Below are 25,986 nucleotides of genomic sequence, written 5' to 3'. Positions count from 1 at the left end.
GACAGCTCTGCTCCTGTCTCCCTTCCCCTCTCCGGCCTGCAACCCAGGGATGAGGCCAAACCATCCTCATCCCCAGAGCCTCGGGGACCCCTGGTCTTTTCTAGAAGCCTGAAAAGCCCGAGGTTTCCCTGCTTTGTCCCCTTAGAGCAGATGCCCTGAGCAGAGTAGCTGCTGGAGGGGGGGGTGCTGTCGGGAGGCTTAGCTCACCTCCCTCTGCTTCTGCTGTGGCTAAGCCTCGCCCCTACCTGAAGCACCAGGTTTCAAGGCTGCAGGGAAGGGGCTGTTCGGACCGCCCAGGCCGAAAGGATCACACAGTCTGACCGGGAAGAAAGCACACCTTTATTCCAGCCCCCATCCTCCCAGGCCCCAACACCGTGGCACCTGGCGTCCACGGCACCCAATCCAGAAGATCCCAGGGAACACAGTCCCCCGATGTAGCGTCTCAGGCCCCCCATAGCGGGGTGCCCGGCGCCCACTAGGCCGGGGAGCAGAGCCCAGACCCCGAGCAGCAGCAGAGAAAAGCCCAGACCCCGAGCAGCAGCAGAGAAAAGCCCAGACCCCGAGCAGCAGCAGAGAAAAGGCGCCGTGTGAGCCCGGGACATGGTGCGGAGCCCCAGCTATGGGATCGAAGCCACAGCAGCTGCGGGAGGGCCCTGCTCTGGCCATCACTGGTCCTGGCTACAGAGTCACCCGGAAAGCAAGGGCAGACCCACGTGCGGGCTCCCGGGCACAGGCCAGCGGCAGGGGTAGTGTAAACACATCTGAAGGTGGGGAGTTCCTGATGGCCAAGCCGGGTGCTCTCGGGGCTGGGAGGTGCCCGTGTCACAGGAACCACAGGGCTGAGCCGGTGAAGGGGACTGGAGACAGAAGGGGACAGGGCTCTAGGACACTGACTGGGCCCAGGAAGGAAGGTTCCACAGAAATGGGGCAGCCTCAGGGACCGGCAGGCAGGGAGGGAGTGGGGGCAGAGACAGGAGACTAGGGGAGAGACGGGGTCAGAGCGGGAGCAGGGGGGCAGAGAGGGCACTGCGCCCGACCTTCTGACCTTCTGTGCCCTACTTCAAGTGGCTCCATGAGCTCCGGGCTGGGCCTCTGCTCTCAGGCTCTCTTGGCCTGTCCAGGTTCCTCCTGGGTCAAGTCGGCTGCTTGGGGTCTCCCGGCAAGGCAGGGGTGAAGGTGGGACGCGACCGGCTCGGCCCTGCTGCCTCCACCCCTACCCCTAACCAGGTTTGGGCCCCGGCTCTTCCTCCTTCCTGCCCCAGCCTGCCCCTGCTAGTCTCGCCCAGGTGATTCCCGGTCAGCTCTGCCCTGAGGCTCCCCTGAATCACAGGCCATCCTCACAGGTGGGATAGAAGCCGAGAGAAAGGGTGAGAGGGGGAGATTCTGGGAGGGGTGAGGATGGAGGGGGGCTGGGAAGAGACGGGGAGTGACGGCTGGGGTCACGTTGTCAAGCCCAGTGCCAGCAGTGCCGTCTGCCCTTAATCCCCGGGACCCAAGTACGGAGAAAATCTGAAGAGAGATATTTAAGAATGTATGTAATTGGAAAAAAAAGAAAGAAAGAAAGAAAGAAAAGAAAACAACAAACTGTGTGCACGCATCAGGGTTTAAAAAAAAACAACTTTAACTCATCATCTCCAAACTTCCTTAAAAGTGTTTTTTCAATTGCGCTACGTTACTCACTCTAGTGGCACCTCAGGTAACCTGAAGCTACACGGGCTGAAGTTTAGGTTTCCTAACAGTGGTTCTCAACCTTCAGGACCAGGCGGAGGACTGGGAGCTTGCGGATTTGGATTTCGGATTGGATTTCGCAAGGCGGCCAAACCACCTCCAGGAGCTCCCATGCCCACAGGCAACAGACGGCAAGGAAGGGCGTTCAGAAGATCTTGCTGTCTTGGAGCCTCGGGGGAGAGGCGGGGACCATTTGAAGGGAGAACTTGCCTTTCTAGCAACCTGTTCCCCGGGTTGGGGTCACTGCTACGCTCCTGCCAACCACGCTTTGTCTCCCCGAGGATTACATTAGTCCTTCCACCTCCGCGTTCTCCCTGACTGCTGTGTCCCTGGCCCCTGATGTTGCTGCTTGCAGACCTCCGGGGACCGGACCTCACTACAGTGGCCTTCTGGGCGCTGCGGCTAAGGCCTGCCAGGGTCTGCAGCAGCGGAAGGACACCTGGAGTGAACGAGGCGCCCGCCCAGGCTCCGGGACATCACGGTTCTGCAAAAGCAGCTTCAGTGCGACCAGTGGGGAGGGGTGGTTGTTGGTACTTGTTAGAAAGATCTAAGCAGAGAGGATAGGATGGTCTGTCCCACCCGCCCTCTCAGTGGTGCCCACGTAAGCAGGGAATACTACGATTCCTAGGGTGTCTATAGTAAAGGTTTGGTGCAGCCTGTTTCCTTTCCTTTCCCCCAAAGCCTTGAAGCCAGCTTTTCTCTGCACTTGGGCCGGTCACTGTTGTGCCCGAGGGAGGAGCTGGTTTCTGACAGGTGGGGGGGTGGCGGGTGGAGACGGATGAAGGGAAGGATGTGGAAGCCAGACAGAGGCTGATCTCAGGCCACGAGACAACCCTGCTCTGGAGGAACAGGACCAATCCCACACCCTCTTTCCTGGGGCCTCAGGAGGCCCAGGAAAGTGGAGAAGCCCCACCCCGCCCTCTCCTGATGGGCTCAGAGGCACTGGGGCTGGAGGCCACAAGCCCAGTGACACACATCCCTGTGTCATCCCTATATCCCCAGACCAAGGATGCTGACGCTTAGCTGTCAGAGCAGGGCAGTGCGGAAGCCACCCAGGCCACTTCTTATTTCACCATGGAGGGGGAACCCAAGCCCAGAGAGTACATGAGACTTTCCTGAGGTCACACAGCGGGTTTGCAACCAGCTCCTGTGAAGGCCCAGGATCCTTTGAGGCAGAGCTGGCTAGAAGCCACTGGTATTAGCCAGAGTTTTGGTCACCTATAGCAGCAACTTTCAGGAAAAGGACCTTCCAGAATACTCCTAAAAGAAAGAGGAGTGTCTCAGAGGGAAATCATGGAAAGGCGTCATGGGGGTTCACCTAGGAAGGGGAGGCTCATGGATCAAAGCTTCTTTAAGGAAGGTAGAGGGCAGGGCTTTTGCCCTAACAGACCTCTAGAGACAACATTCATCTTGTCTTCTGCTGAATGGTGCTCCCTAGAGTTTTGTCTCTTGTGCAGTGCACAGCCTGTGCAGCCAGGCAGGGAGGCCTGGTTAATGCAGTGGGGGATCAGAGGAGAGGTCTCAGGTCATGGGTTCTCAAGTCTGGATTCCTGGGCCACTCCAGACCTACTGAGCTAGAATCCTTGCAGCTGGTGCTTCCCTCTCAGGGAAAATCCCTGGGTTTAGGAACAAACCCGAGCTCACTCAGATAGCAATGGGTACACCTGGCTTGGCTGAGAAGTTCAACAGGCAGGCGCTAGGCCTTAAGGCTGGGGAAGAGGTGCCTGTTCCCCCAAAATCATCTCCCAGAGGTTGGTAGCCCCCACCCCCCACCCTGGAGTCTGAGGGGAGACTAGCGTCTGGGAGCAGGGGGCCAGCACCTGTGCCCACTAGGCCTCATTTTCCAGAGAATTGGCCTGGTCTGGCCTTCTCCAGCTTCTGGCGCCGATCGAGGGGGATCTCCTGCAGACTGATGCCGTGATTGCTTGCCCTGCGGGAGAGAGGGCGGCAGCTTCAGGGAAGGCGAGCAGGAAGGCGTGGTCAGGCACCAGGCAGGAGACTGGGAGAAGGGAGAAGGCGTGAAGGGGCCGGGAGGCTGTCTCCTCACCCAGGCTGCAGGTCAGGCGGTTTTGGGATGGGCTTGTTGAAGCCCTGTCTGCCCACCAGCCAGTACGTGTCTTCAGCGCCCTTGCCCTGGGGAAACACGTGGGAGGGGAGCACTTAGGCGGCTGGGTGGGGATCGCATGGATCTCGAGGTCTGAGTGGCCTCGGACTGGCCTGGGCGCAGGACGGGGCAGGGCTTAGCCTCACCTTCAGCTCCGTGCGGCCTCGCACCTCGGTCTGGAAGCCCTGGTCCAGAGCGCGAAGAATGCGCACCGTGCTCATGTTTACGTGGATACGATAAGCTGGGATGACAGGGGAGGAGGGGATTTCGGGACTCCCTTCCCCGGCCCCTCCCCCAACCCCTCCCCCGGCCTCCCCCTCCCCCAGCCATTCTCCCAATGCTCCGTGAGTCGCCCCACTCACGCAGGCCCGTGGACTCCATGCGCGAGGCGGTGTTGACCGTGTCCCCAAACAGGCAGTACCGCGGCATGGTGAGGCCCACCACGCCCGCCACGCACGGGCCTGCAGAGACGCGCAGGGTGGGTGGCCGGAGTCTGGGCTGTGGCTGGGGCGTTGTAGGGGGGGGACCTAGCACCTCGGGGGACGCTGGCACCCCATCTCCACCAGCTCCCCAAGGCAACACTCTCAGGGTACCTCTCGGTCTCAATGGGGTGTCGAAGGTGGCTTCAAGACAAATGACCACCACCCCCCACCCCCCGCCACCCCGCACTCTGCAAGCTGGCGTCCTGTCTCGGGACTGCGGAGCCGCCCGCAGAAGATGAGCCTGAGGGCCCGGGAGTTACCTGAGTGCAGGCCGATGCGGATGCGCACGGGAACTTCGGGCATGTGGCGCATTCGGAAGGAGCCCACGGCGCTGAGGATGTCAAGAGCCATGTTGGCAATCTCGGCCGCGTGCCGCTGCCCGTTCCGCTGGGGCAGCCCTGAGGCCACCATGTAGGCGTCCCCAATTGTCTCCACCTGAGCGAATGGGTTGTGGGGCTTCAGCTCTGAGCGCCCCTCTCCCCACAAAGCCATTGTCCCTTGGCAGGGGACCTCAACGGGGGTTAATGCGGGGATCCGGGGGAGGCCTCCAACCTGGGTGGGGGGAGGGGCCTGGCAGAAGGGACAGAAGCGCTGCGAAAGGCTTGCCCTCGCCCCCACACCCCACCTTGTAAACGTCGTGGGAGCCGATGATGGCGTCGAAGAGCGTGTAGAGGTCGTTGAGCAGATCCACCACCTCGATGGGCTCGCTCATGGCCGAGATGGTGGTGAAGCCCACGATGTCGCTGAAATACAGTGTCACCTCCTCAAAGTACTCGGGCTCCACAGGTGTCCCCATCTTCAGGGCCTCGGCCACAGAACTAGGGGTGGCGGGCGACAGGGTGACTGCCGGGGCCCCGCCAGAGGGACTGCTCTCCCGCTGCCCCCCCGCCCCTCCCACGGGCACCCACGGCGGCAGCATCTGCGTGAGCAGCCGGTCTGTCTTCTGCTTCTCCAGCTCCAGCTCCTCCGTGCGCTCGCGGATCAAGTCCTCCAGGTTGCTGGAATACTGCTCCAGCATCCGCAGCATTGAGTCGATGATGTTGGTTTTCCGGCCTTTGTTGATGCTTTTGAACTAGTGGCAGGAGGACGCTGGTGGGACCTGGGCCGCCATGACCCTTGCCAGCGGCAGGATCGCGCCTGGTCCCTGCAACCCTCCCCTCCCCCTTCATCTTTTACTCATCAACCACCGCCCCCCCCCCGGGGGGGGGAGGGATGCCAGGCCCTAGGTTTTCATGCATTAGCAGAAGGCCTAAGGGAAACGGGGGTTCCCAGAGGCCAGCTATTGTCAGCTAGCAATTGATGAAGCACTGGAACCAGCCCAGCCTTTGGACTCCCAGGCCAGTTGTCTTTCTGCCACCCTGTGCCCAACATTTCTCCCACCTAGAGCTCTGTCTCCCGCTCCAAAGGCCTCCACAGCCCCTGTTCTAACTCTGCCCCCGCCTACCCCCAGTCCTCAGACTACCCCTCTGGGAGATAGCCTGGAGATCAGACATCCTGCTCGTCTGCCTTCCAGAGGCTTCCCCAGGCTGTTGGCACAGGGCCAGCCCAGCCCTAGCCCAATCCCAGCCCCTGACCTGCTCGAAGGTGCGGTCCAAGGAGGGCCGGAGTTCTGGCTGCTCAGCCCAGCACTGTTTCATCAACTGGATGCACTCTATGGGTGCCTGGTCCGCTGACACTGAAGGCCGGCACAGCGGAGGGGGACTCCGCACCTTCTGCACCACTTCTGGAGGCATAAGGGGGCCAGGAGAGTCCACCTCTGACGCTGGCCTGACTGTCGAAGCCCAATATGGGGCACGACATGGGGGTTCTCTAAATCAGAGCTTGGCTGCAGGGAGGGGAGGGTGCTGGAGCAAGAGGAGGACCTTGAACCCTGGGGGGCGGCAGAGCAGAACGCTGTTGCACATAACAAGAGGGAGGTTTGGGGTGATCAAGGTTGGGGCGAACAAGGATCTAAACCAAATCCAACCGTTCTTCACGCCCTTCTCCCAACACTGCCCTCTCCCTGGGGTCCCTAAGAACCAGAGAGGAGCTTGCTCCTCCAGCTGGAGGAGAGGCTTGGGGCCAGGACAAGAACAGAGGCGACCACGGAAGCCTGGGTGTCTAACAGCCGCCCCGTGCATCCCGGTGCTCGGCTGTCCACTGTCCTGACCCTTCAGACCCACGTAAGGGAGGCCCACATAATTACGCCTCAGTTTCGGGCTTTCGGAAAAAGAGGCTGGGTCAGGCGAGGCTGTGCCTCACAGCAGGCCGCCTTTCTAGCCCAGAGGCCCACGCATGTGGGCGGCGTACCCTCAGCAGTCAGCTCCAGCATGGCATAGGGTGTGCTGCGACACACGACTTCCTGCATGATGATGCCCAGGCTGAAGACGTCACCGGCCAGCGTTCCCCTGCGCTCCAGGGCCGGGTCCCGAAGCAGCTCCGGAGCTGTCCACAGCTGGTCTGCGGTCGGGGGGGGGGGGGGGAAGGGGGCGTGGGCATGCGGAAGGCCTTGGGGGCGCTGGGGATGGACCCCCCCCCCATCCTAACCAGAAAGGCCAGGCCCGCACTCACTCACGAACTCCCAGCCTGAGTCTGGCCCGGCTACCTGCAGCTGCCCTCCCAGGAAAAACTACCAGCCAGCCAACGCGGACCTCAGAGAGAGCAGGGTCCTCGCAAATAGGCTCCTGGCTTCAGACCCGTGGGAGCGCAGAGGAGGCTCGGTCCTTCAGGCACAAGCCCCGCCCCTCGCCCCGCCCCGCCCCTCGCCCCACCCCAGTCACGGAGCCCACCCTTCTCATCTCAAAAGTCACAAGACCTTCTCCGTGGCAGGAGCCACGTCCGGGGGCGGTGGAATGGAGAGCATGCGAGGGTGGAGGGCGGGGAGGAGGGACCCTGGAAATAATGGGAATCCTGGGGGTGCCCGTCCGCGCGCGGGAGACAGCCCTGGAATCCTACCCTCGGCGCTGGGAGGTTCCGCTAACACCCGCTGAGCTTCCAGCAGTCGCCCCTGGCCGTGGTCCGTGACTTTGAGCACGAACCTCCCGTCCACCACGCAGTTCCGTGACTTAAGTCGCCCGTGGGCCACACCTCGATGGTGCAGATACCTCATTCCCTGGAGGGATGGGAGGGAAGGCGGCCTCAGCCCGGCGGCTCCCTGCCCCGTCCTCCCCGCCATGCCCGCACCCCACACACCTTGATGAGGTCCAGCAGGAGGGAGGACTTGAACATCCAGTCCAGCTTGATGTCTCTCTGGGCGAGGAGGTCGTGGAGGGAGCCCCGGGTGCAGTGCTCCGAGACCACAGCCAGCGTGCCTTCCCCGGCAGCCACCGAGCCACCGGCTCCTGTGCCCAGGAAGAGCCCCAGGTAGAGGGCCACGTTCTCGTGCCGGAGCTCCAGGAGCTGGAAGCAACGTGGGGAGGAGACCTGTTATTCAGGCCTGTTTCTGAGTGTCCCAGCACAGAAGATGGGATAAGAATGGGGAATGGAAAGGTCCCTGGGGGTGCAGAGGGGCTGGCTTCCACAGATCACCTCTCTTTCCGAGAGTCCCAGGCCGCTGGGCTTTAGCTTCAGGTTAGGACTGAAAAGGCAACCTTGCCTGGGGAACCAGGACCCGGGCACCTTCTGCTGGATTAGCGGTAAGACTTTGAACTGCTGGGCTTTAGGGGGAAACACTCCATGGAGAATCCCCCCTGGCCAGCGCCCTCCCCTTCTGATGTAACAGCCCTTGTAGAGAAAACCCGGCAGAAGCCTCCCTGCTTTCAAAGAAAGCACCAGACTTGGGTGTGTGGGGCACGTCCCAGGGCCACCTTGCTTGGTTCTGTCACTGCGTCAGAAATGTCTGAGACTCCCAGCCTCCCCAGGTTAGGGAGGAAGGGACTGAGCAGTCAAGTTGTGGTCCCAGAGGAGGACAGCCCAGCCTCCCCACCCCCCAGTCTGGGTGAGCTGGAAATACAGGGGCTAGCCACCGGCAGTTGTCCTTTCTCACTTTCCTCCAGTCTAGTGGGGGGCTTCCTTTCATTTGAGATGCCTGCCATTAAATGGTGACTTAGCAGTTGACCCTAAGTCCCTCTGCAGCTGTGGCCAAGAGCTCCAGTGAAGGCTGCAGGGAAGGAGGCCAGGCCGGGGCTGCATCATGCAAGGGCAAAGGGCCAGACTAAGCCCGTCTACAGGCTGCCTGCCAGCTGTCCCCTTCGCTTAGCGTGTGTTCACTAAGCCATGCTGTGCAAGTGGCCGGATGAAACTGGAAAGCCCTTTTTAACTTTCTGTCATTCCCTCAACAAACATTCATTATGTCTAACGTCCCAGACACCGTGTTGGGGCCAAACTGGCAATGATGAAGCAATGATGTCCTCACCCTCACTTAGCTTACAGACCAATGAGGGAGGCAGGTAAAAAATACGCCAGAGGGGCGCCTGGGTGGCTCAGTCGGCGGGGCATCGGACTCTTGATTTCGGCTCAGGTCATGATCTCAGGGTCGTGGGATCGAGCCCCGCTGGGGGGAGTCTGCTTGGGATTCTCTCTCTCTCTCTCTCTGCGCCCCTCCCCTTCTCTAAAATAAATAAATAAGTCTTTAAAAAAATAGGCAAGCCCACACTGATTGCACAATGACCAATCATGACAAGCACACCAAAAGAAAGGGCTAGTTTTATGAAGGAGCGTGGAAATCTGCTTTAGAGAGGCGGGAACAATTCCACTAAGACCTACTGGTCTCTCCCACAATGGGGTCTACTTCTGTACCCAGCTGCAAAGAGAGGGCAAGGAAGTTAGGAAATGATGCCCACCCCACCCCGCACCCCCCACCATGGGCCCACTCTCACCTTGGAGAAGGCTGTTTTGGTGGCTGGACGGATAGCAACGTGCTGATCCCCGGGGAATTTCTTCAGCCAAACCCAGTCTCCCTGGAGCAGAGATGGGAGTAGTGAACTCAGTTTTTCTCATTTTTCTTTCTTTCTTTCTTTCTTCCTTCCTTTTTTTTTTTTTTTTGCCTTGCGTGAACTAGTTTCTTAAAACCCTGCACGGCAAGGAGGAGCCCTAGGGCCCCCCATTTCCTCTGGTCCCTGCCCACATCTTCCCTGTGACACAGAGCATCAGTAACGAGGGGCTTGAGGTCTGGGGGTCCACTTCGAGGCTAGCTGGGAGGGAGCCCCCTCCTTGCACGGCTGTCCTCACCCTCTCAGATGCGCCTGCCAACAGCCTTGCTCAGCAAACCATCCCCACCACACATGCCACTGAAACCACAGCCCTTGGCACGCTCCATTGCCATGAGAGAGCACGTGCTAGGAGTCAGGAGTCTGGGAAGATCAGACTTTTTATTATAGTCGAACAGCGAAGGCCAGGCAGTTCCCCTCCAGGCTCTGAGCTGCCCTGTCCTCAGCTATTGGTCCAGCTGGTTCACGGGGACTCAGGTGACCCGGTAGGAGTCCCCGCATTTTCTGTGTGACCTGTCGCTCGGGTGGAACTCTGAATCTCCATCCCGCCATCCTGATTAGCTGAGCTCCCCCAGCTCTCTCTGACTCTGCTCACAATTCTACCCGCCTCCCACCACGTGCAGCCTGGCTGAGCCACAGTAAAGATCCTAACGCCCTTTTGTGACTTTCTTTTTCCCCTCTCAGGCTTGCTGTCCCTGAGTCTGAGCTGAACTGGGTGGCAATGTTGGGTTGGGGCCAAGACGTGGGTCTGTCTTGAGCTGGGGATAGCCTGGTCTGGAAACTCCCCAAACTGAACAAGCCCATGCCCTGAAAATGTCATTTTTATGACCATGAGACCACTTCCCAGGGGCCCCTCTGTCCCAAACTTTCTGGGGAGGCCCATGGGGAGAAAGGAGTAACCTGAAGTCTTGGATCACTGAGGGGACAGGGACAGGGCCCGGGGCACCCAACAGGACAGGGGATGGCTTCAGTGGGCACACCAGGCTGCGTGGTCCCAGTATCCCCAGCCCCCACCCCGAGTCAGCCTCCAGCCTCTGAGCCACTCGGATTGGCCTTTGAGGAGGACTCATCTGGGTAAAGGTTAAGACGAAATCCTGGGGCAGGAAGGATTCCCAGATGCTCCCCTTTGGGGAACCCATGACTTCTTCCCAGAAACCCTCCTGGGCTCCTATCACCATTTCCGGGGGGCTTGCAGGGTACGATGCAACTCCAGGACTAGAGCTGGGTCTGGCCGGGGGTAAGGCTCACCTCATAGATGCCAATGTTGGAGCTGTCCGAGGGCTGGCTGGGGACACTGCGGATGTCCGATGTGCTGCGGGCAGCCAGACTCGATCGGCTCCCCTGGGCCACCTGGAGGGCAGAGGTCAGTGCAAGGGGTCAGAGTCTCGTGTTGAGGTCAGGCTGAGTTCTGGGGTTTACAGAGGGGAGCGGAAGAACTCTTTATTAGGGAAGATGATGACGACATTACTTCTCAATTGCGCTGCCCTTTACAGTTTACAAGACAAACAGTCTGTTTTCTCAGAGCCTCACGCTGCCCCAGGAAAGCAGCCGGGACAGCGGCTCTTACTCTCCTGGCACAGCCCCAGAGCTCAGACCTGATGGGGAGCCAGGCCAGAAGCCAGGCCTTCATGCGTAGGGCCAGAGGGGAGGGCTGGCCCAGGCAGGGGGACAGAAACGCAGGGAAGGACACTTGGAGAGCTGGCTCTCCGCCAAAGATCCCCCTGCCTCCCCGCCTCCCCCACCTTGCGCGTGCTGCCCCCGTGCGGGTGGAGAAAGGTGATATCGTCCAGAGTCAGGATGATCTTGTTGGGGCCAGAGACCATCTGGATGTGAAGTAGCCGGTGCCTGGTAGGGAAAGGATGTCATCTGCTCAGAGGGGACCAAAGGCCCTGAGAGGAGGCTGGCAGGGAGTATCGGCTCTGGGAAAAGCAGCCACCCCCAAACCAAACACCCTCTGGCGGGCCACCCCGTGGGGTGCCCCCTCTCCCCCAGCCCTCCCTTTGTCTGCTCTTGATGGGCCCAGCCTGCTGTCCTTGCTGCCCAGACACAGCTGTGACAGGTGGAGAGCCATGCTCGTCCCCTACTCACCTCACATAGTGGGCCAGGAAGGCCCCCATCAGCCCCATCCCGACCACCAGGAGGAAGCCAATAAACACGAGGCTGGGCTCCACTCCTGGAGAGGAGAGAGGAGGGAGGCTGAGGACCCCGTGGCCAGGGGGAGCACCCTCTCTATCCAGGTGCAGTCATGTCAAATCCTGAAGGTTCTAGCAGAGGTGGATGGGAGCCTGGAACAAGGTCTTGGGAAAGGCCATGGGTTCTGCAGAGGCGAGCCTCTGGCAGTGCTAGAAAGGCTCCTACAGGGGTATGGGGGCTTGGCAAGACACGGGTTCTGCACAAGCCAGGGGTCTGAGGAGGACCTGGAAGGAGTCACAGGACGAGAGTTCACTCTCTTTCACCACTTTGTGGAGGGTCAGCGCTGACTGTCCCAGTGGGGGCTGGGGTGCTCGCCCTCACCTCCGTTGCAGATGACGTGTGGCTCGAACCAGCATGAGGGGTCGGGCCCGGGGGCTCCTCCCCCTCTAGGGAAATGCACCGGGGTCCCAGCCGAGCGGAGGGAGCCCCGGGTGGGGTCCAGCACGTATGTGGCGAAGAGCCGGTCCCCAGCCGCATCCGTGTCCAGCAGCACGAAGGCAGGCTCCTCGCCTCCTCCCAGGGCCCCGCAGAAGCCGGGCACCTGGGTATCCTGCATGTGGCGGGCCACCGCGGCTCCGGACACCCAGCCGCCCCCTGCGGCCGCCCGCGCCCGCGCCACGCCCCCCGCCAGCAGGAAGACCGCGTCGTAGATGGTACCGAAGAGTGGGGACACCTGCGGAAGGAGAGGACGGCTCAGGGCTTGGGGACACCGCCCATAGGCGGGCAGACTGGCCCACCTAGCTTTTCACGGCTTCGTTCAAGTCCTCAAGCCCCGCGTGTATAGACTGTTCACACCTGCTTCGAGTTAGAGAGCTTCCCGGTGCCCCGGGGTGCTCTCTCCTCCTCTCTCCCCATTGGCTCTCTCTCTCTTTCTCTTTCTTCCCATTGGCTCTCTCTCTCCCTTTCTCTTTCTTCCCATTGGCTCTTTTCTCCTCTCTCCCCAATGGGTCTCTCCTCCCCTCTCCCTTTTGGCTCTCTCTTCCTCTCTCCCCGTTGGCTCTCTTCTCTCTCCTCTTCCTAGCTGACCTTCCCTCTCTCCATGGTTCTCAGGCTCTTCTCCCCATTGACAGCTCCTCCCTCCCCTTTCCACCATTGACAGCTCCTCCCTCCCCTTTCCTGTTGGTTGTCCTGCTTTTGTTGTTAATATCATTACCTCTCATTCACCTAAAAGCCTCCTTTCCTACCTTTTGGTTGGCTTCTATCTTCTATTTTTCCTTCTTTTCTTCCCCCAAGGCTATCACCCCCATTTCATCAAGCTTATTTTTCCTAGTTCCCATCTCTTCCAGTGCCAGGCACTGTGTAAAGCAGTAGGCGATACTGAGATATTGGTAAGATAGAGTCCCCATGCCAAGGAAATCTCTCTTCTGGGCAGGCAGACAGACACAGAGGCTAAGGCAGTGCCACGGATGAAGGTAGCAGGGAGGAAGGAGGAGAAGACGTCCAGAAGAAGTGACTCCCATCCTTCAGGGAGGGAGTCAGAATTATCTGGGAGAGGGGAGGGACAGAAGACCTGATCAGCCATCTGAAGAGACCTGCATCTCGCCCAGGCGAGAGAAGTCCCTGGGAGGCTCTGAACAGGGGTGTGACACACTCAGATTTGTCCAGTTTCTGAAGTTTGAACTGATCGTTGGGTGGAGAAGGGCCTGGGGCAGGTAAGCACTGAAGCAGATACCATCCGGAAGATTCTGTTTGAAGATGTAGGTCAGAGGGGCTGTGGCCTGAACCAGGGCAGTGACGATGAGAATGGAGAAAGTGGATGGATTCAAATGGCTTTTACCAAGTAAAAGTGACAGGACTTGATGTCTGGATGTGTGTGTGTGTGGGGGGGCGGCCAGGAAGGTGAGAGGTCACTTCCAGGGGTCTCACAGGGAGCTAGGTGGAAGGTTGTGCACGTTAGGGAGAACTGAAGATGCTTTTTTCATCACTTCCTCCACTCACCCCTCCATCCCATCTCACCACTGTGCCTAACTGATACTTGTTCTCTTCTTATTGACCCTTCCCATCCTTTCTCCCATTGTCTACCCCAAATCCTCTTGGAGGAGACTAGGGGCATTGGTGGGGGGAATATCTCACAGCTGTATCTCAAGTTCAACCCTTTGAGTGGGGCCTATGTGGCGGTTAATTTGCCGCCCACTGACATCTAAACCCCCTCTATCTTAGTGGTGTCCAGCCCCTCCCCTTTCTATGAATGGTATAGAGTTAGATGATCTGAACTGGGATTCTGGAATCCCAGGGAATCCTGGGTATTAGTTGTTTGTCGGGAGTACGTTGTGGATCTCAATGATCCCGGAAGCTCCCTGCTCCTTCTAGGGACCTTTATGCTTCTCACAAGAGGTCAAGGCTCTCCAAAAATTATCACCAGTGGATGAAGCCGCAGAGGAAACTCCTTTAAACAGGGCATGGAGATTGGATCTGCAACCTTCCTTCTCCCTGTTCTCTTAAGGACACCAGCAGCGGATTCTGGACTGTGTTGGAAGAGGGTTTCCTTTGAAGCAGACAGCCAACATTGCAGGGTAGAGTTCACTAGGGTCTGCTGCTTGGAGCTGGGTTTGGGAGGTCTCATTGCCCTCACTCGGGAAGCAATTCCAGTACACTAAGATGCCCCAAGCAAGACCAGTCTCTACACTCCCCAGTAAACTTCAGAACAGGTAGGGCTGCTGGTTAGTTTCTCCCTACTGACGGCCATCCTCTGATTGGACTGACTATATCAACTTCTCTCCTTCTTGCCTCTCTCCTCCTCTCCTCTCTCCCGCATTTCCTGCTCTCTTCCCCCTCCTCCTCCCCTCTTCCCACCTCCCTGGTCCTTCTACCTGCTCCAGATTGAGGTCAGAGGGCAGCTCCTGGTGCTCCTGGGCCCTGCGCAGGCTGTCCATCACGCTGCCTCCCAGGGGACAGTGACGCGTGAGGGTGAGCACCGCATCGTGGGCCCTACGAAGCTGTGAGCTGTTGGCGAGCACGGCCAAGGCCTCTGGGCCTGGGGACAAGGCGTAGTGGAGAGTGTCGAAGGGCAGGAAGACCAGGGAGCCATCGACCAAGCCCAGCTCTTCTGCAGCCTGCAGTAAGCAGCGCTGCTCCTCGCCACCGAGCAACACCGAGTGCATCACCATGATCACCGCTGCGGAGCGACGGGAGACTCTGGCTCATTACGGCGCCCGGCTGCTTGTCGGCCTGCACCGCCTCCCCCTCCCCCGCACCCTGCAGGGGAGCCTACCGCTGACTCTGGGCCCGTCCCGGACCCTCCTCAGGGCCTCCCGGGCTCCGGACACGTCCGAGGGTTCCATGGTGGTCACCAGGGCCACAGGCAGACCCCGGGCCCTGAGCGCGGTGGACAGAGCGTGTCCCGCCTCCACCCACAGGTCCTGGGGCGCGGTGACCAGGGCCACGCGTGCCCAGCGGAAGGCGCGGAGGAGAGCGTAGAGGGCGTCCGCTGCAGGCGTCCCGGCGGGGGCCGTAGTGCCTGCCGCCCGCGCCCCCGGGCAGCCCCAGGGCGCCAGCGCCACCCCTGCCTCTTGGGCTAGGAGCTCGGCCGGCTTGCAGGCTGCGGGGTTCACCGGCCCCACGAGGCCCGAGACGCGCCCCAGAGCGGAGGACACCGCCCCCAGGGAGCCCGGCGTCCGGCACGGCTCGGGCAGCAGCGCGACATCGAAGCGGGGGCTGCCTTCCAGGGCCGAGTCGCGATTCAGGCGGGCGGCGGCCAGGCGGGCGGCCAGGTCCGGGCGGGAGCGGGCGAAGATGGGGTCGCAGGTCCAGGGGCCGAGCACCCCCACTGTGAAGACGGCGGAGAGGGCGGAGGGGGGCGGGAGGAGCAGCAGCAGCAGCAAGAGCCGGAGAGGAGGCCGGGGCGGGGGCAGGGCCCCGGGGACGCGGGGCGGGGACACAGCCCACCGCGAGGGGGCGCAGAGCAGGGGGTCGGGAAGCCCACCCGCAGGGAGGATGCTCCCGCTCATCGCCGGCTTCTGAAGAAGAAGGGGGGCGGGATGAGCAGGCGAGGCCCCCAGAACTCTCTTAGGGCCCTGTCCGCAATGCCCCGGTTTCTCCAAGCGCAACTAACCCGGGACATGGATCCACTTCCACAGCCCCCTCTTCTGGCTCGGACGACTCTTTGGGGGTCAAGAGCATGGCCTGCAAGCCCCCTGCACCTCCCCACTTCAACCCCCCCTGCTTCTCCTGCTGCCTGTTCCCCTCTTGCGTGCCCCTCCTCCCTCCTCAGGCCATCGGGGGTCAGTGGAGACACGCTCATGCCCTCTTCAGCTCCATCTGGGGCAGAAGGGACCCGCCAGTCCCTGTAGAGGGGCCTTTGCCACTCACCGGAAAGTCCGGGGCTCGGGCCCAGGCCCGGGGTGAGGGGTCACAGGGCAGATCCCCCTTCTGACGCCCTCCCATAGGTCTCCTTTGCCAGCCAGGCCCAGGGCGGGGGTGTGGGAACAGCTGTCCGGAGCCCTTAATCTCCCCAAGCTGATTAGGGTCCCTTAATCAGGCAGGGTGGAGTTGGTAGAGGATGGGGCTCCCCCGGGCTGGATCTATCCTAGCCGCCAGGCAACCAGCAGGTCTTTCTCCTCTGTCCATCTCAACCTCTGAGGCTCTCAACCTCCCTGCCCGACAGCCAGCATGAAAGCAGCTGCAGGTCCCCCTTTTCAAGCCACATTGCCCTGTTCTGCCCGGAAAGCAATCACATGAGCCCATGGGTCCCTATGGGTGATCAGTTTCCCTGGGGTGAGGAAGGAGGAGGGGAGTGGAGAGGGGGGACTGTCTCTCAGGCTCATTCTCTCCAGTCATCTGTTTCTACACTTGGCCCCCAAGTCCAAGCCCCATCCTTTGGCTGGCGAAGTCCATATAAGGCCAAACCCAAACCAGTCTGGTTCCTGTCTTTCTTCTTTTCATCAGCCCACACTTAATACTCTGATCTCCGCTTCTCCACGCCTAGAAACATGGCCTCTGGGCCTTGGGAAGGCAGAACTCCAAGAAATAATGGTGAGAGCTCCAGCCTTGGGCAGACCTTGGTTCAGATTCCTCCTTCCTGGCTTCGTGACCTTGGGAAAGTTGCTTAATCTCTCTGAAGGTTGTGAAAGGTACCTGTGATAATTAATATAGTGCCTGGATGGTAGAGATGACTAAGACAAGTTTAAAGGAGAATGTGAGGGGAGACTGGCTTGACCATATATCAAAATTGATTACAAAGCTGCAATAATTAAGACATGTATGCAGTATTGGTATGGGAATAAAGAAGTAGACCAATAGGAAGAATAAACCATAGAGAACACAGGGACAAACCCAGTAAAAATGGAAATATGATCCATGAAAAAGTGAACATTTCTTACCGGGGGCAGAGAGAGAATGAGTTATTCCACAAATGGGGCTGATTAGTCAGCCATATGACTAAAGGTCATATGGACAGGGTAAAGCGATAGGGTGCGATCCCTCACGCTATACAAAATCAAGCAATCAAAACTTAAAACCATTTCAGAGAATCATTTTTCAGCCATCATGGCAAAGATTGTATCAGGCAAGAATCCTCAGTGAGTGCTAACGCTAGTGGGAAATTGTAACGAGAAGGGGGATGGTTGCATGTCTTAAAAGAGCTCCCTACAGACTGCTTACCAGTTGGAAGGAAGCACAAAAAAATAGAAAGCATTTTATACAGTGGAGAGACTGGGCAATGCTTAGACCAGAGATCAAAATTAACTGATGAGGGGCAGATAGACATCTGTATTCTTCAAAACCATCAGTATTCTAAAGACCAAGTTTGAGGAATCGTTCTGTATTAAAGGAAGCAGAAAAACCGTGACAATTAAATGTGATACCTGCTCCTAGTTTGGATCCTGCATTTAAAACTGCTATAAGATTATGGGGCTCCTGGGGCACCTGAGTGGCTCAGTAGATAAGCAGTCTGCCTTCGGCTCAGGTCGTGATTCCAGGGTCCTGGGATCAAGCCCCGCATTGGGCTCCCTGTTCAGTGTGGAGTCTGCTTCTCCCTCTCCTGCTCCCCCTGCTTGTGCTCCCTCTCTCCCTGTGTCTCTCTCTGCCAAATAAATAAATAAAATCTTTAAAAACAAACAAACAAACAGAAAAAGGTTATGGGGACTCCTAGCTGGCTCCATTGGAAAAGCGTGTGACCGTAGAACTCTGGTTTGTGAGCTCGAACCCCATGGTGGGTGCAGAGATTACTAAAAAAAATGAAATAAACTTATAAAAACAATCATCTAAAATGGCTATACAGTTATATGGTTTATAGGGTTATAAAAAGGCTATGAAGAGTGTCAACATCAAATCTGTCAACTCAAAATTGAGATATGAATGGGAGATTTGATAAGATGTATTTTTTAATTTTTATTTTTTAAAGGTTTTATTTATTTATTTGACAGATGAAGATCACAAGTAGGCAGAGAAGCAGGCAGAGAGAGAGGAGGAAGCAGGCCCCCTGCTGAGCAGAGAGCCCGATTCGGGGATCGATCCCAGGACCCTGGGATCATGACCTGAGCTGAAGGCAGAGGCTTTAATTCACTGAGCCACCCAGGTGCCCCAATAAGATGTATTTTATCAATGTAAATTTATGAGATTGATAACTGGTCTGTAAAATGTAAGAGACTATATCTATTCCTAGGAAATATACACCTGAAGCATTTAGCTGTAATAATAAGGTATAATGTATGTCACATACCTTCAGATAATCAAGAAAAAATATGACATGTATATGTATTATATATGCTATGTTTCATATGTTACATGTATCAAGTGATAAACAAATGGATAAAATGATAACATTGGGTCGACTAGGTAAAGGGTATATGAATGTTCTTTGTACCATTTAGTTTTGCAACATTTTTCAAATTATTTCAATTATGCTAATAAAATATTAACAAATACGTTAATTTTAAAAAACCCTTTTAGGTAAAAAAGAGAATATCTGTGTCAATTCAGAGTAGGAAAGAATTTCCCAAACAGACACGTGAAGTACAAACCATAAAGGAAAAGACTTAAACATTTGAAAACATTAAAATTAAAATGTTTGGGGGCACCTGGGTGACTCAGTCAGTTAAGCCTCTGACTCTTGGTTTCAGCTCATGTTATGATCTCAGGGTCGTGAGACTGATCCCTGTATCAGGCTCCGTGTTCAGTGGGGAATCTGCTTGAGATTCTCTCTCTCCCTCTGCCCCTCTCCCTGCTTACAGGCACTCTCTCTCTTTCTCACTCCCTTTCTCTAAAATAAATAAATAAATCTTTAAAATTAAAATTTCTGGGTGTCTATCTGGCTCAGTCAGAAGGGCATGCAACTCCTGTTCTCAGGGTCATGAGTTCGAGCCCCATGTTAGGTGTAGCAATTACTAAAAAAGAAAGAAATAAACAAATTGCTTTTTTAAAATTTAAAAATTGAAACTGTCTGGTCAAAAAAGTATATCACAAAGAGGAAACATAAGCCAAAGACAGGAAGATAGCTGCAAAATGTTAAGAAATGTTTACTACCCCAAATACATATGATATGAAAAAGTTAACAACCCACTAGGAAATGGGCAAATGGTATGAACAGGCAAGTCATGAGAAAAGCCTAAGGAAAAATGCCCAACCTCACTAATAATCAAGGAAATGCAAAATAAAACAAGGAAATATGCTTAACATCTATCAGTTAGGGTTAGGGTTAAGTGGGATGATACCAAATGTTGGTGTGAATAGGGGGAGACACAACCCCTCCATATTGGTGAGGAGGTTTAAACTGGTGGACTGTTTGGCAATACTTGGTAGAGAGGAAGGACCACTTGCAGGAACTACCTAAGAAAATCATTTATTTATGCCTAAACAGACTTGAATAAAGACTTGTTCATTCATTCAAAAAACACTCATGGGGGGGGGTTAAAAAAAACACTCATGACTGGGAAACAACAGTGCATGAAGAGTTTAAGAATCTCATGGAGGTGAACACTTGGTTACTATACTGAGGGATTTTGAATACATTTTAAGTAAAAAAAAATTTGATGCCTGACCTATAGTAGATTCTCCAAGCCTAGCAGGTGTCAGTGTTCATTTCAATAATCCAGGCATCTTCATTTTTTTCTCCCTTATTCATTCATTCATTTCTTTCTTCCTTCCTCTTTCTTTCTTCCTCTCTCTCTCTCTCTCTCTCTTTCTTTCTTTCCTTCTCTCCTTTCTTTCTCTTCTTTCTTTTTCACCTTACTTTCCATAGGGTTTTTTCCCAAAAGCTCTTCTTTTCTGACATAACATCTTGATTTGGAATCACGGATTCTCAGTTCAACACTTCCATTTCACAGATAATGAGACTGAGGCCTAGAGACTAATTTGGCTCAGTCCCTAATCTCCTGATTTTCTCCTGGTGTCCGTGAAGTGACAGGTAATATAGTTTGGAATGAAGAGCTAACTCTTTGAAACTTAAAAAAAAAATTGTGGTAAAATGGGCATAATATGAAATTCACCATTCTAGCTATTTTTACGTGTCCAATTCAATGGTGTTAAATACATTCACTGTCACCACTACCTGTCCCTAAAACTTCATCATCCCAAAATGAATTCACCACCATACCCAGTAAACAATAATTCCCCATTTCCCCCTCCTCCCACCCCCCTGGCACCACCATTCCACTTCCTGTCTCTGTGAATTTGACCACTCTGGGTACCTTGTAAATGTAGAATCCTACAGTATTTGTCCTTTTGTGCCCAGCTCATTTCACTCAGCATGATGTCCTCAAGGTTCGTCCATATTGTTGCAGGTGTCAGGATGCCCCCCCCTTTTTTTTGGCTCAATCATATCCCATTGTATGTATATAATAAGACATTTTGTTCACGCGTTCATCTGCCCATGGACCCACAGGTGGCTCCTACTGTTTGGCTTTTGTGAGCAGTGCTGCTGTGAACATGAGTGTACACATCCGTCAGAGTCTCTGCTTTCTTTTAAGTATATATCCAGAAGTGGAATGGATGGGTCATACGGTAATTCTCTGTTTCACATTTTGGGGAAATGCCATACCGGTTTCCGGAGTGGCCACACCATCTTATATTCTAGGGGCAGAATATTTTAAATCTGTCCTGGTCCTCAGGGCAAGGTGACACGGCCAGACTGCGGCCACCACACTGACCCCCCTTCCAGTGACCCAATCTGAGCTTGCATTTTTTATTGTCCGTTGCCTCCTAAACTCACCTTCAGTCTGTCTGGTACTGAAGCTGCCCAGCCCTCAGACCTAAAGGGTGGGGCCAGCTCTTAAAGGGAGGGAGTTACCAGAGGGCAGAATTAAATTTAAATCCCACTCCTATAAATAACCGGGGCCACAGGTAGAGCTCCCCTCTGGAAGGTCTCGGTTTGTCTCCTTCAGGGAAGGGAGAGAACTGGGACTTTTATCCCTCACTCAACAGCCCCCAACCCCCACCACCAAAGTCATGAAATTTGGAGTTGACAAAAGGAATTAGAAGTTTTCATTTGTGGAATTGCCACAGCTTGACAAGGAAAACCGTGATTCTTTAAAGTTTAAATGGAGCAAGAGGACTTTTTTATCCCTTTTCTCCAATTTGGCCTGAATCGGAGAGTAGCAGATGATACATGGGGGAGTCTGATGTTCAAAAAACAATTCAAGTTGAGGGGTGCCTGGGTGGCTCAGTGGGTTAAGCCTCTACCTTCCACTCAGGTCATGGTCTCAGTGTCCTGGGATCGAGCCCCACATCGGGCTCTCTGCTCAGTGGGGAGCCTGCCTCCCCCTGCCTCTCTGCCTACTTGAGATCTCTCTCTGTGTCAAATAAATAAATAAATAGATAAATAAAATCTTTTTTAAAAATCCACTTTAAAAAAAGAATGCAATTATAGGAGCACCTGGGTGGTTAAGCATCCAACTCTTGGTTTTGGCTCAGGGTTGTGAGATCAAGCCCTGTGTGGAGCTCCAAACTCAGTGTGGATCCTGCTTAAGATTCTCACCCTCTCCCTCTGCTCCTGCCCCCCACTCTCTCTCTCTCTCAAATAAATAAATACATATTTTTAAGGATGCAATTCTATAAAATATATGTAATAAAACATATTATATAAGATATGTGTGTGTGTGTGTGTATATATATATGTATATATATATATATGAGTGCCACATAAGAAGGCTATGTAGCAACTGGAAAGATGCTGTTTTGCAGTCTGAAGACGGAGGAAGGGGCCGTGAGCCAAGAAGTACAAAGAACTCAGGTCTAGATGCCAGAAAAGGCCAGAGAAGGGATCTTCCAGAGCTTCTAGAAAGTCTTGCAAGATAGCCCTGCCCTGCTAGCCCCGGGGAAAGTGCTTTCAGACTTCTGACTTCCAGAACTGAAAGCGAGTAAGTACACGCTATTTCAAGCCACCAAGCTCGTAGTGTTTGTTACCGCAGCCCTAGGAAACAGATACATGGGACCCTCTGTCCTCTTGGGTAGGCCCCATAGGGTCTAATGGGAGAGAGTTGGGCTCACAGCCTACAGGAAGGTTCTCTTGCCAACGAGCCTAAGGGCATCATCAGGCAGGTTTGCTGTCGAGTCCCCAACAACACATGACATTTTAGCTGGTAATGCATTTCTGGAATCATTGCAAGTGTCAGAATGCCCTTGGCAATGGGCAGGTGTCGATTCCTTGACAACCGAATGCACAGTCACCAAATTCCCCACCTTAAACCCAAGGAACATCCTCTTAGAGGGAAAGACATTCCTCTTCGTCTTAGTTGTACGAAGCTTGTGAAAGTTCTGCTCCCGGCATGCCCGTGTTCCCATGAGAAAATAACCGATGGTCAAAATGAGGATGTAATCAAAATGGAAAGGAAGATTGGCTGGCATGGCTGGGGTTGACCGCTCCCCCTCCCAAGTATCTGTTTATCAGCTGATATTTAAAACTCTGAATTAGCACAGAATACAGGCAGGTAGTGTGAAAGCCGAATGGACAGCTGAACCCTTGGACAGCATGGTGAGTACGAGACCCGGTCCTCACGGGGTTGGAAATCGCATACAACTAGTGACTCCTTCCAAGTATAATCAAGAGCCTGTTGTCAACTGGAAGTCTTACCAAAAACATCGGTGAAGTCATATTGTGTATGATATATGTTTTCTGTATGTGTTTTTTTTTTAAATATTTATTTATTTGACAGAGAGAAGTCACAAGTAGGCAGAGAGAGAGGAGGAAGCAAGGCTCTGCTGAGCAGAGAGCCCAATGTCGGGCTCGATCCCAGGACCCTGAGACCATGACCTGAGCTGAAGGCAGAGGCTTAACGCACTGAACCACCCAGGTGCCCCTGCACTGTGTTTTTATAATAAAGTTAGCTAAAGGAAAGAAAGTACACTTAAGAAAATCAGAAGGAAGGGGCGCCTGGGTGGCTCAGTTGGTTAGGAGTCTGGCTTTGGCTCAGGTTGTGATCCCAGGGTCCTGGGATCGAGTCCCATGTTGGGGTCCTTGCTCAGTGGGGAGCCTGCTTCTCCCTCTCCCTCTGCCTGCCCTCCCCTTACTTGTGCTCTCTCTCTCTCAAATAAATTTAAAAAAGAAAGAAAGAAATGCAACATTTTCAAATCACCTCAAAGTTTCTCTTGTGACCACTTGCAGTCAGCCCTTTTCCCAGCCCCTGCCACAGGCAACCACTTGTTTCGTTCACTCTAGATGAGTTTGGTTTGGCTTGAGTGTGTGTTTTGTAACTGATGTATAACTGACATATAACATTGTATTCCTTTTGGGTATACAACATAATGATTTTATATCTGCCCATGTGGTGAAATGGTCATCATGATAAGCTTAGTTAACATCCATCACCACACATTGTCAAAAACATCTTTTTCCTGGGGCTCCCGGCTGACTCAGTCGAAAGGAAGAGCACATGACTATTGATCACCGGGCTGTGAGTTCGAGTCCCATGTTGGGTAAAAAGTGTACTAAAAAAATTTTAAATAAAAGAAAAATCCTTCAAAAATTTTTTTTTCTTATGATGTGAAATTTTAAGATCTACGCCGTAGAGTTCTGCACATATACAACACGGTATTAACTATAGTTACTATTCTGTATTCTCATCCATGGGATTTACTTTTTTTTTTTAAGATTTTATTTATTTGTTTCTTAGAGAGAGAGAACAAGTGGGGGAAGGAGCAGGCAAAGGGAGAAGCAGGCTCCCCGCTGAGCAGGGAGCCCAGATTTGGGACTCCATCCCAGGACCCTGAGATCACGACCTGAGCCAAAGACAATCACCACTGAGCCACCCAGGCGTCCCCTGTGGGACTTACTTTTCTTACATCTGGAAGTTTGTATCTTTTGACCATATTCACCCGTTTTGTCTACCCCCACCCCCCGCCTCCATTCCCTTTCCCAGCAACAACCCATTGATTCTCTGTATCTGTAACTCTGGGTTTTGTTTTGTTTTGTTTTGTTTTTTTAGATTCTACACATAAACAAGATCATACCTTATTTTGTCTTTCTCTGTCTCACTTATTTCACGCAGCGTAATGCCCTCAGGGTCCTCAATGTCCTTGTTGTCACAAATGGCAGGATTTCCTTCTTTTTTATAGCTATATTTTGTTGCACACACACATGTGTGTCTGAGTGTGGAGTGTGGACTGTGTGCGTCAGATTTCGGTCCATTCATCCTGGTTATTGTGAATGACACTGCCGTGAACACGGGGTACGGAGAGCTCTTCTAAACAGTGATTTCGTTCCCTGCAGCTAAATACCCCTCTTCTTCCTTCCCACTCACCCACGGCCAACCCGAAAGCTGGCGAGCCTCAAATTTCTAGAAATTCAGCTCCAGATTTTTAAATCTACGTTTTCACATTGTATCTTTTCTATCTTTGGGATTCCTTCTCAAACATTTAGGACCAGCAGTTAAGACTTAACCACATGTTCTGGTTTCCTTTTCCCACCATTATTTCTTGTTTGTCATGTTCACCATTTATTGCGTTCTAAATTCTGCCCTGTGTTGATGCAGCAGGGCTGTAAATCTCCGCGCACATTCAGAAGCGCGACAGAGGCATTCCGTGTCTGAAGATCCTTTCTTCCTTTCTTTGTCATGGCTAGGTCAAGGTCACCAGTAAGTCCCACCCAGCCTGGGCCATGCCAGGCTCTCTGTGCCCGCGGCCATCAAGACCTCCTCTCTTCAACCCCAGGTCTCGACTGGCTTGAGGGCTTCTCAGCCAGTTGGCATTCCCTCCATCTCCACGCCCCGATCTCCCCCATCACACACAATCTGAGGCTTTTCTCTGCCCCCCTCCTCCTCCCCCCATCTCTTCTGTGTTCCTGCTCCCATCCCTGGTGGACCTGGTTTGAACCATGTCCCCAGTGCATGTCCACAAGCTCCCCCACACCCTTCTGGATGGTTCCAGCATGCCAGAACCCCGCAATTTCAAATCAGGAAGGGGAAAGAAGAACATGGGCCCGAGTTCCTCCACACACCTTTCTTTCCTTTCTTTCCCCCTTTCCGTATCCTCCAGCACCTCAAGAATTGGGCTTTGCCTCCTCAGGGTGAAAAGCTAAGGTCTGTCTCTTAGGGGCTGCCCCTATGTTTCCCTCTTTCCTGGTAGGGACCCTCAGCCTGGCTTCTCAGTCTTGGGGGGCGGTGTAAGAGATGCCTTCTTTGCAGAACAGAATGAGCCCTATGCCTTGGCCTTGGTAGACCTGATTTTTTTTTATATCGGAACCACAGACTTGTCTGGAAGGAGGACTTGCTAAGGATGGGTTGATTATAAACCCAAGGAGTGTCCTCAAAAATGTTGTACGTGAGTTCCTCGGCTGGCCTTGTAAATCACGAGGTTTTTGGTTTTGTTTTGTTTTTTTAAAAAGATTTTATTTATTTATTCGACAGAGAGAGATTACAAGTAGGCAGAGAGGCAGGCAGAGAGAAAGAGGGGGAAGCGGGCTCCCCGCTGAGCAGAGAGCCCAATGTGGGTCTCGACCCCAGGACTCTGGGATCATGATCTGAGCTGAAGGCAGACACCCAATGACTGAGCCAGCCAGGTGCCCCTAGGTTCTGCATTTCTAAGAATCCTTTTTTTCTGCTCCTTTTTCTACAACCGGTTGGTTTGGGGAGGGGGCGAGGCTTTTTATTGTAGTAAAATACATTTAACCTAAAACTTACTATTTTAACCATTTTTAGGTTAAATGGTTAAATGCAGTTCAGGGACACCTGGCTGGCTCAGTCAGTGGAGTGTGTGATTCTTGATCTCGGGGTTGTGAATTCGAACCCCGCTTTGGGTGTGGCGCCTACATTAAAAAAAAAAAGGTGTACAGGTCACTGACATGAAGAACATCGTGTAAACATCATCTAGAATATCTACACCCCCAACTCTTCCACCTCCCCCAACATAACTCTGTGCCCATGAAGCAATTACTTCCCCTCCTCCCCTCCCTATAGTGCCTGGTCAGTGTCATTCTACTTTGTGTCTCTAAACACTCGGTTATTTTAAGGGTCTCACACGGGTGGAATCTATCCTTCCACTCTGGCTTACTTCACCTGCTACAGCATTTTTAGGGTCTATGCATGGGATAGAGTATATGGAAATTTTATTCCCTCTTACGGCTGAATAATATCTCATTGTGTGTGTTCCACAAAACCAGGTTGGTTTTTACGAATACAGCATGCTGTCGTTAACATTTTCGAGG

General features: G+C 54.1%; 1 protein-coding gene across 1 annotated transcript; it reads right to left on the bottom strand.

The window, feature by feature from the left end:
* Positions 1-1,597: 1,597 nt before the first annotated feature.
* Positions 1,598-15,797, bottom strand: GUCY2D (guanylate cyclase 2D, retinal). Its single transcript, XM_004760239.3, has 20 exons — positions 15,723-15,797; positions 14,626-15,370; positions 14,225-14,529; positions 11,736-12,087; positions 11,310-11,394; positions 10,964-11,066; positions 10,470-10,571; positions 9,111-9,191; positions 7,486-7,692; positions 7,249-7,405; positions 6,604-6,753; positions 5,889-6,037; positions 5,223-5,386; positions 4,940-5,132; positions 4,575-4,749; positions 4,195-4,293; positions 3,979-4,073; positions 3,776-3,861; positions 3,549-3,658; positions 1,598-2,988 (listed from the first exon to the last, which is right to left on the bottom strand). Exons 1-19 carry the CDS (start codon positions 15,795-15,797, stop codon positions 3,565-3,567), a joined length of 3,417 nt encoding a protein of 1,138 aa, XP_004760296.2. The 3' UTR covers positions 1,598-2,988; positions 3,549-3,564.
* Between the last annotated feature and the right edge of the window lie 10,189 nt (positions 15,798-25,986).

The sequence above is a fragment of the Mustela putorius genome, unplaced genomic scaffold, assembly GCF_011764305.1.
Source record: "Mustela putorius furo isolate JIRA1106 unplaced genomic scaffold, ASM1176430v1.1 tig00000695_pilon_pilon_pilon, whole genome shotgun sequence".
NCBI lineage: Eukaryota > Metazoa > Chordata > Mammalia > Carnivora > Mustelidae > Mustela > Mustela putorius.
Note: the sequence above shows the minus strand (reverse complement) of the source record. Positions and strands in the feature narration are given on the sequence as shown.

Excerpts from the sequence above, each read along its gene's own strand:
- GUCY2D (XM_004760239.3), bottom strand. The coding sequence starts at position 15,797 with ATGGGAGGGCGTCAGAAGGGGGATCTGCCCTGTGACCCCTCACCCCGG. Across the intron at positions 10,572-10,963 it reads ACGGGGGCAGCACGCGCAAG|GTGGCCCAGGGGAGCCGATC; the intron begins GTGGGGGAGGCG and ends TCTGCCCTCCAG. Across the intron at positions 5,133-5,222 it reads CTCACGCAGATGCTGCCGCC|TTCTGTGGCCGAGGCCCTGA; the intron begins GTGGGTGCCCGT and ends CGCCACCCCTAG.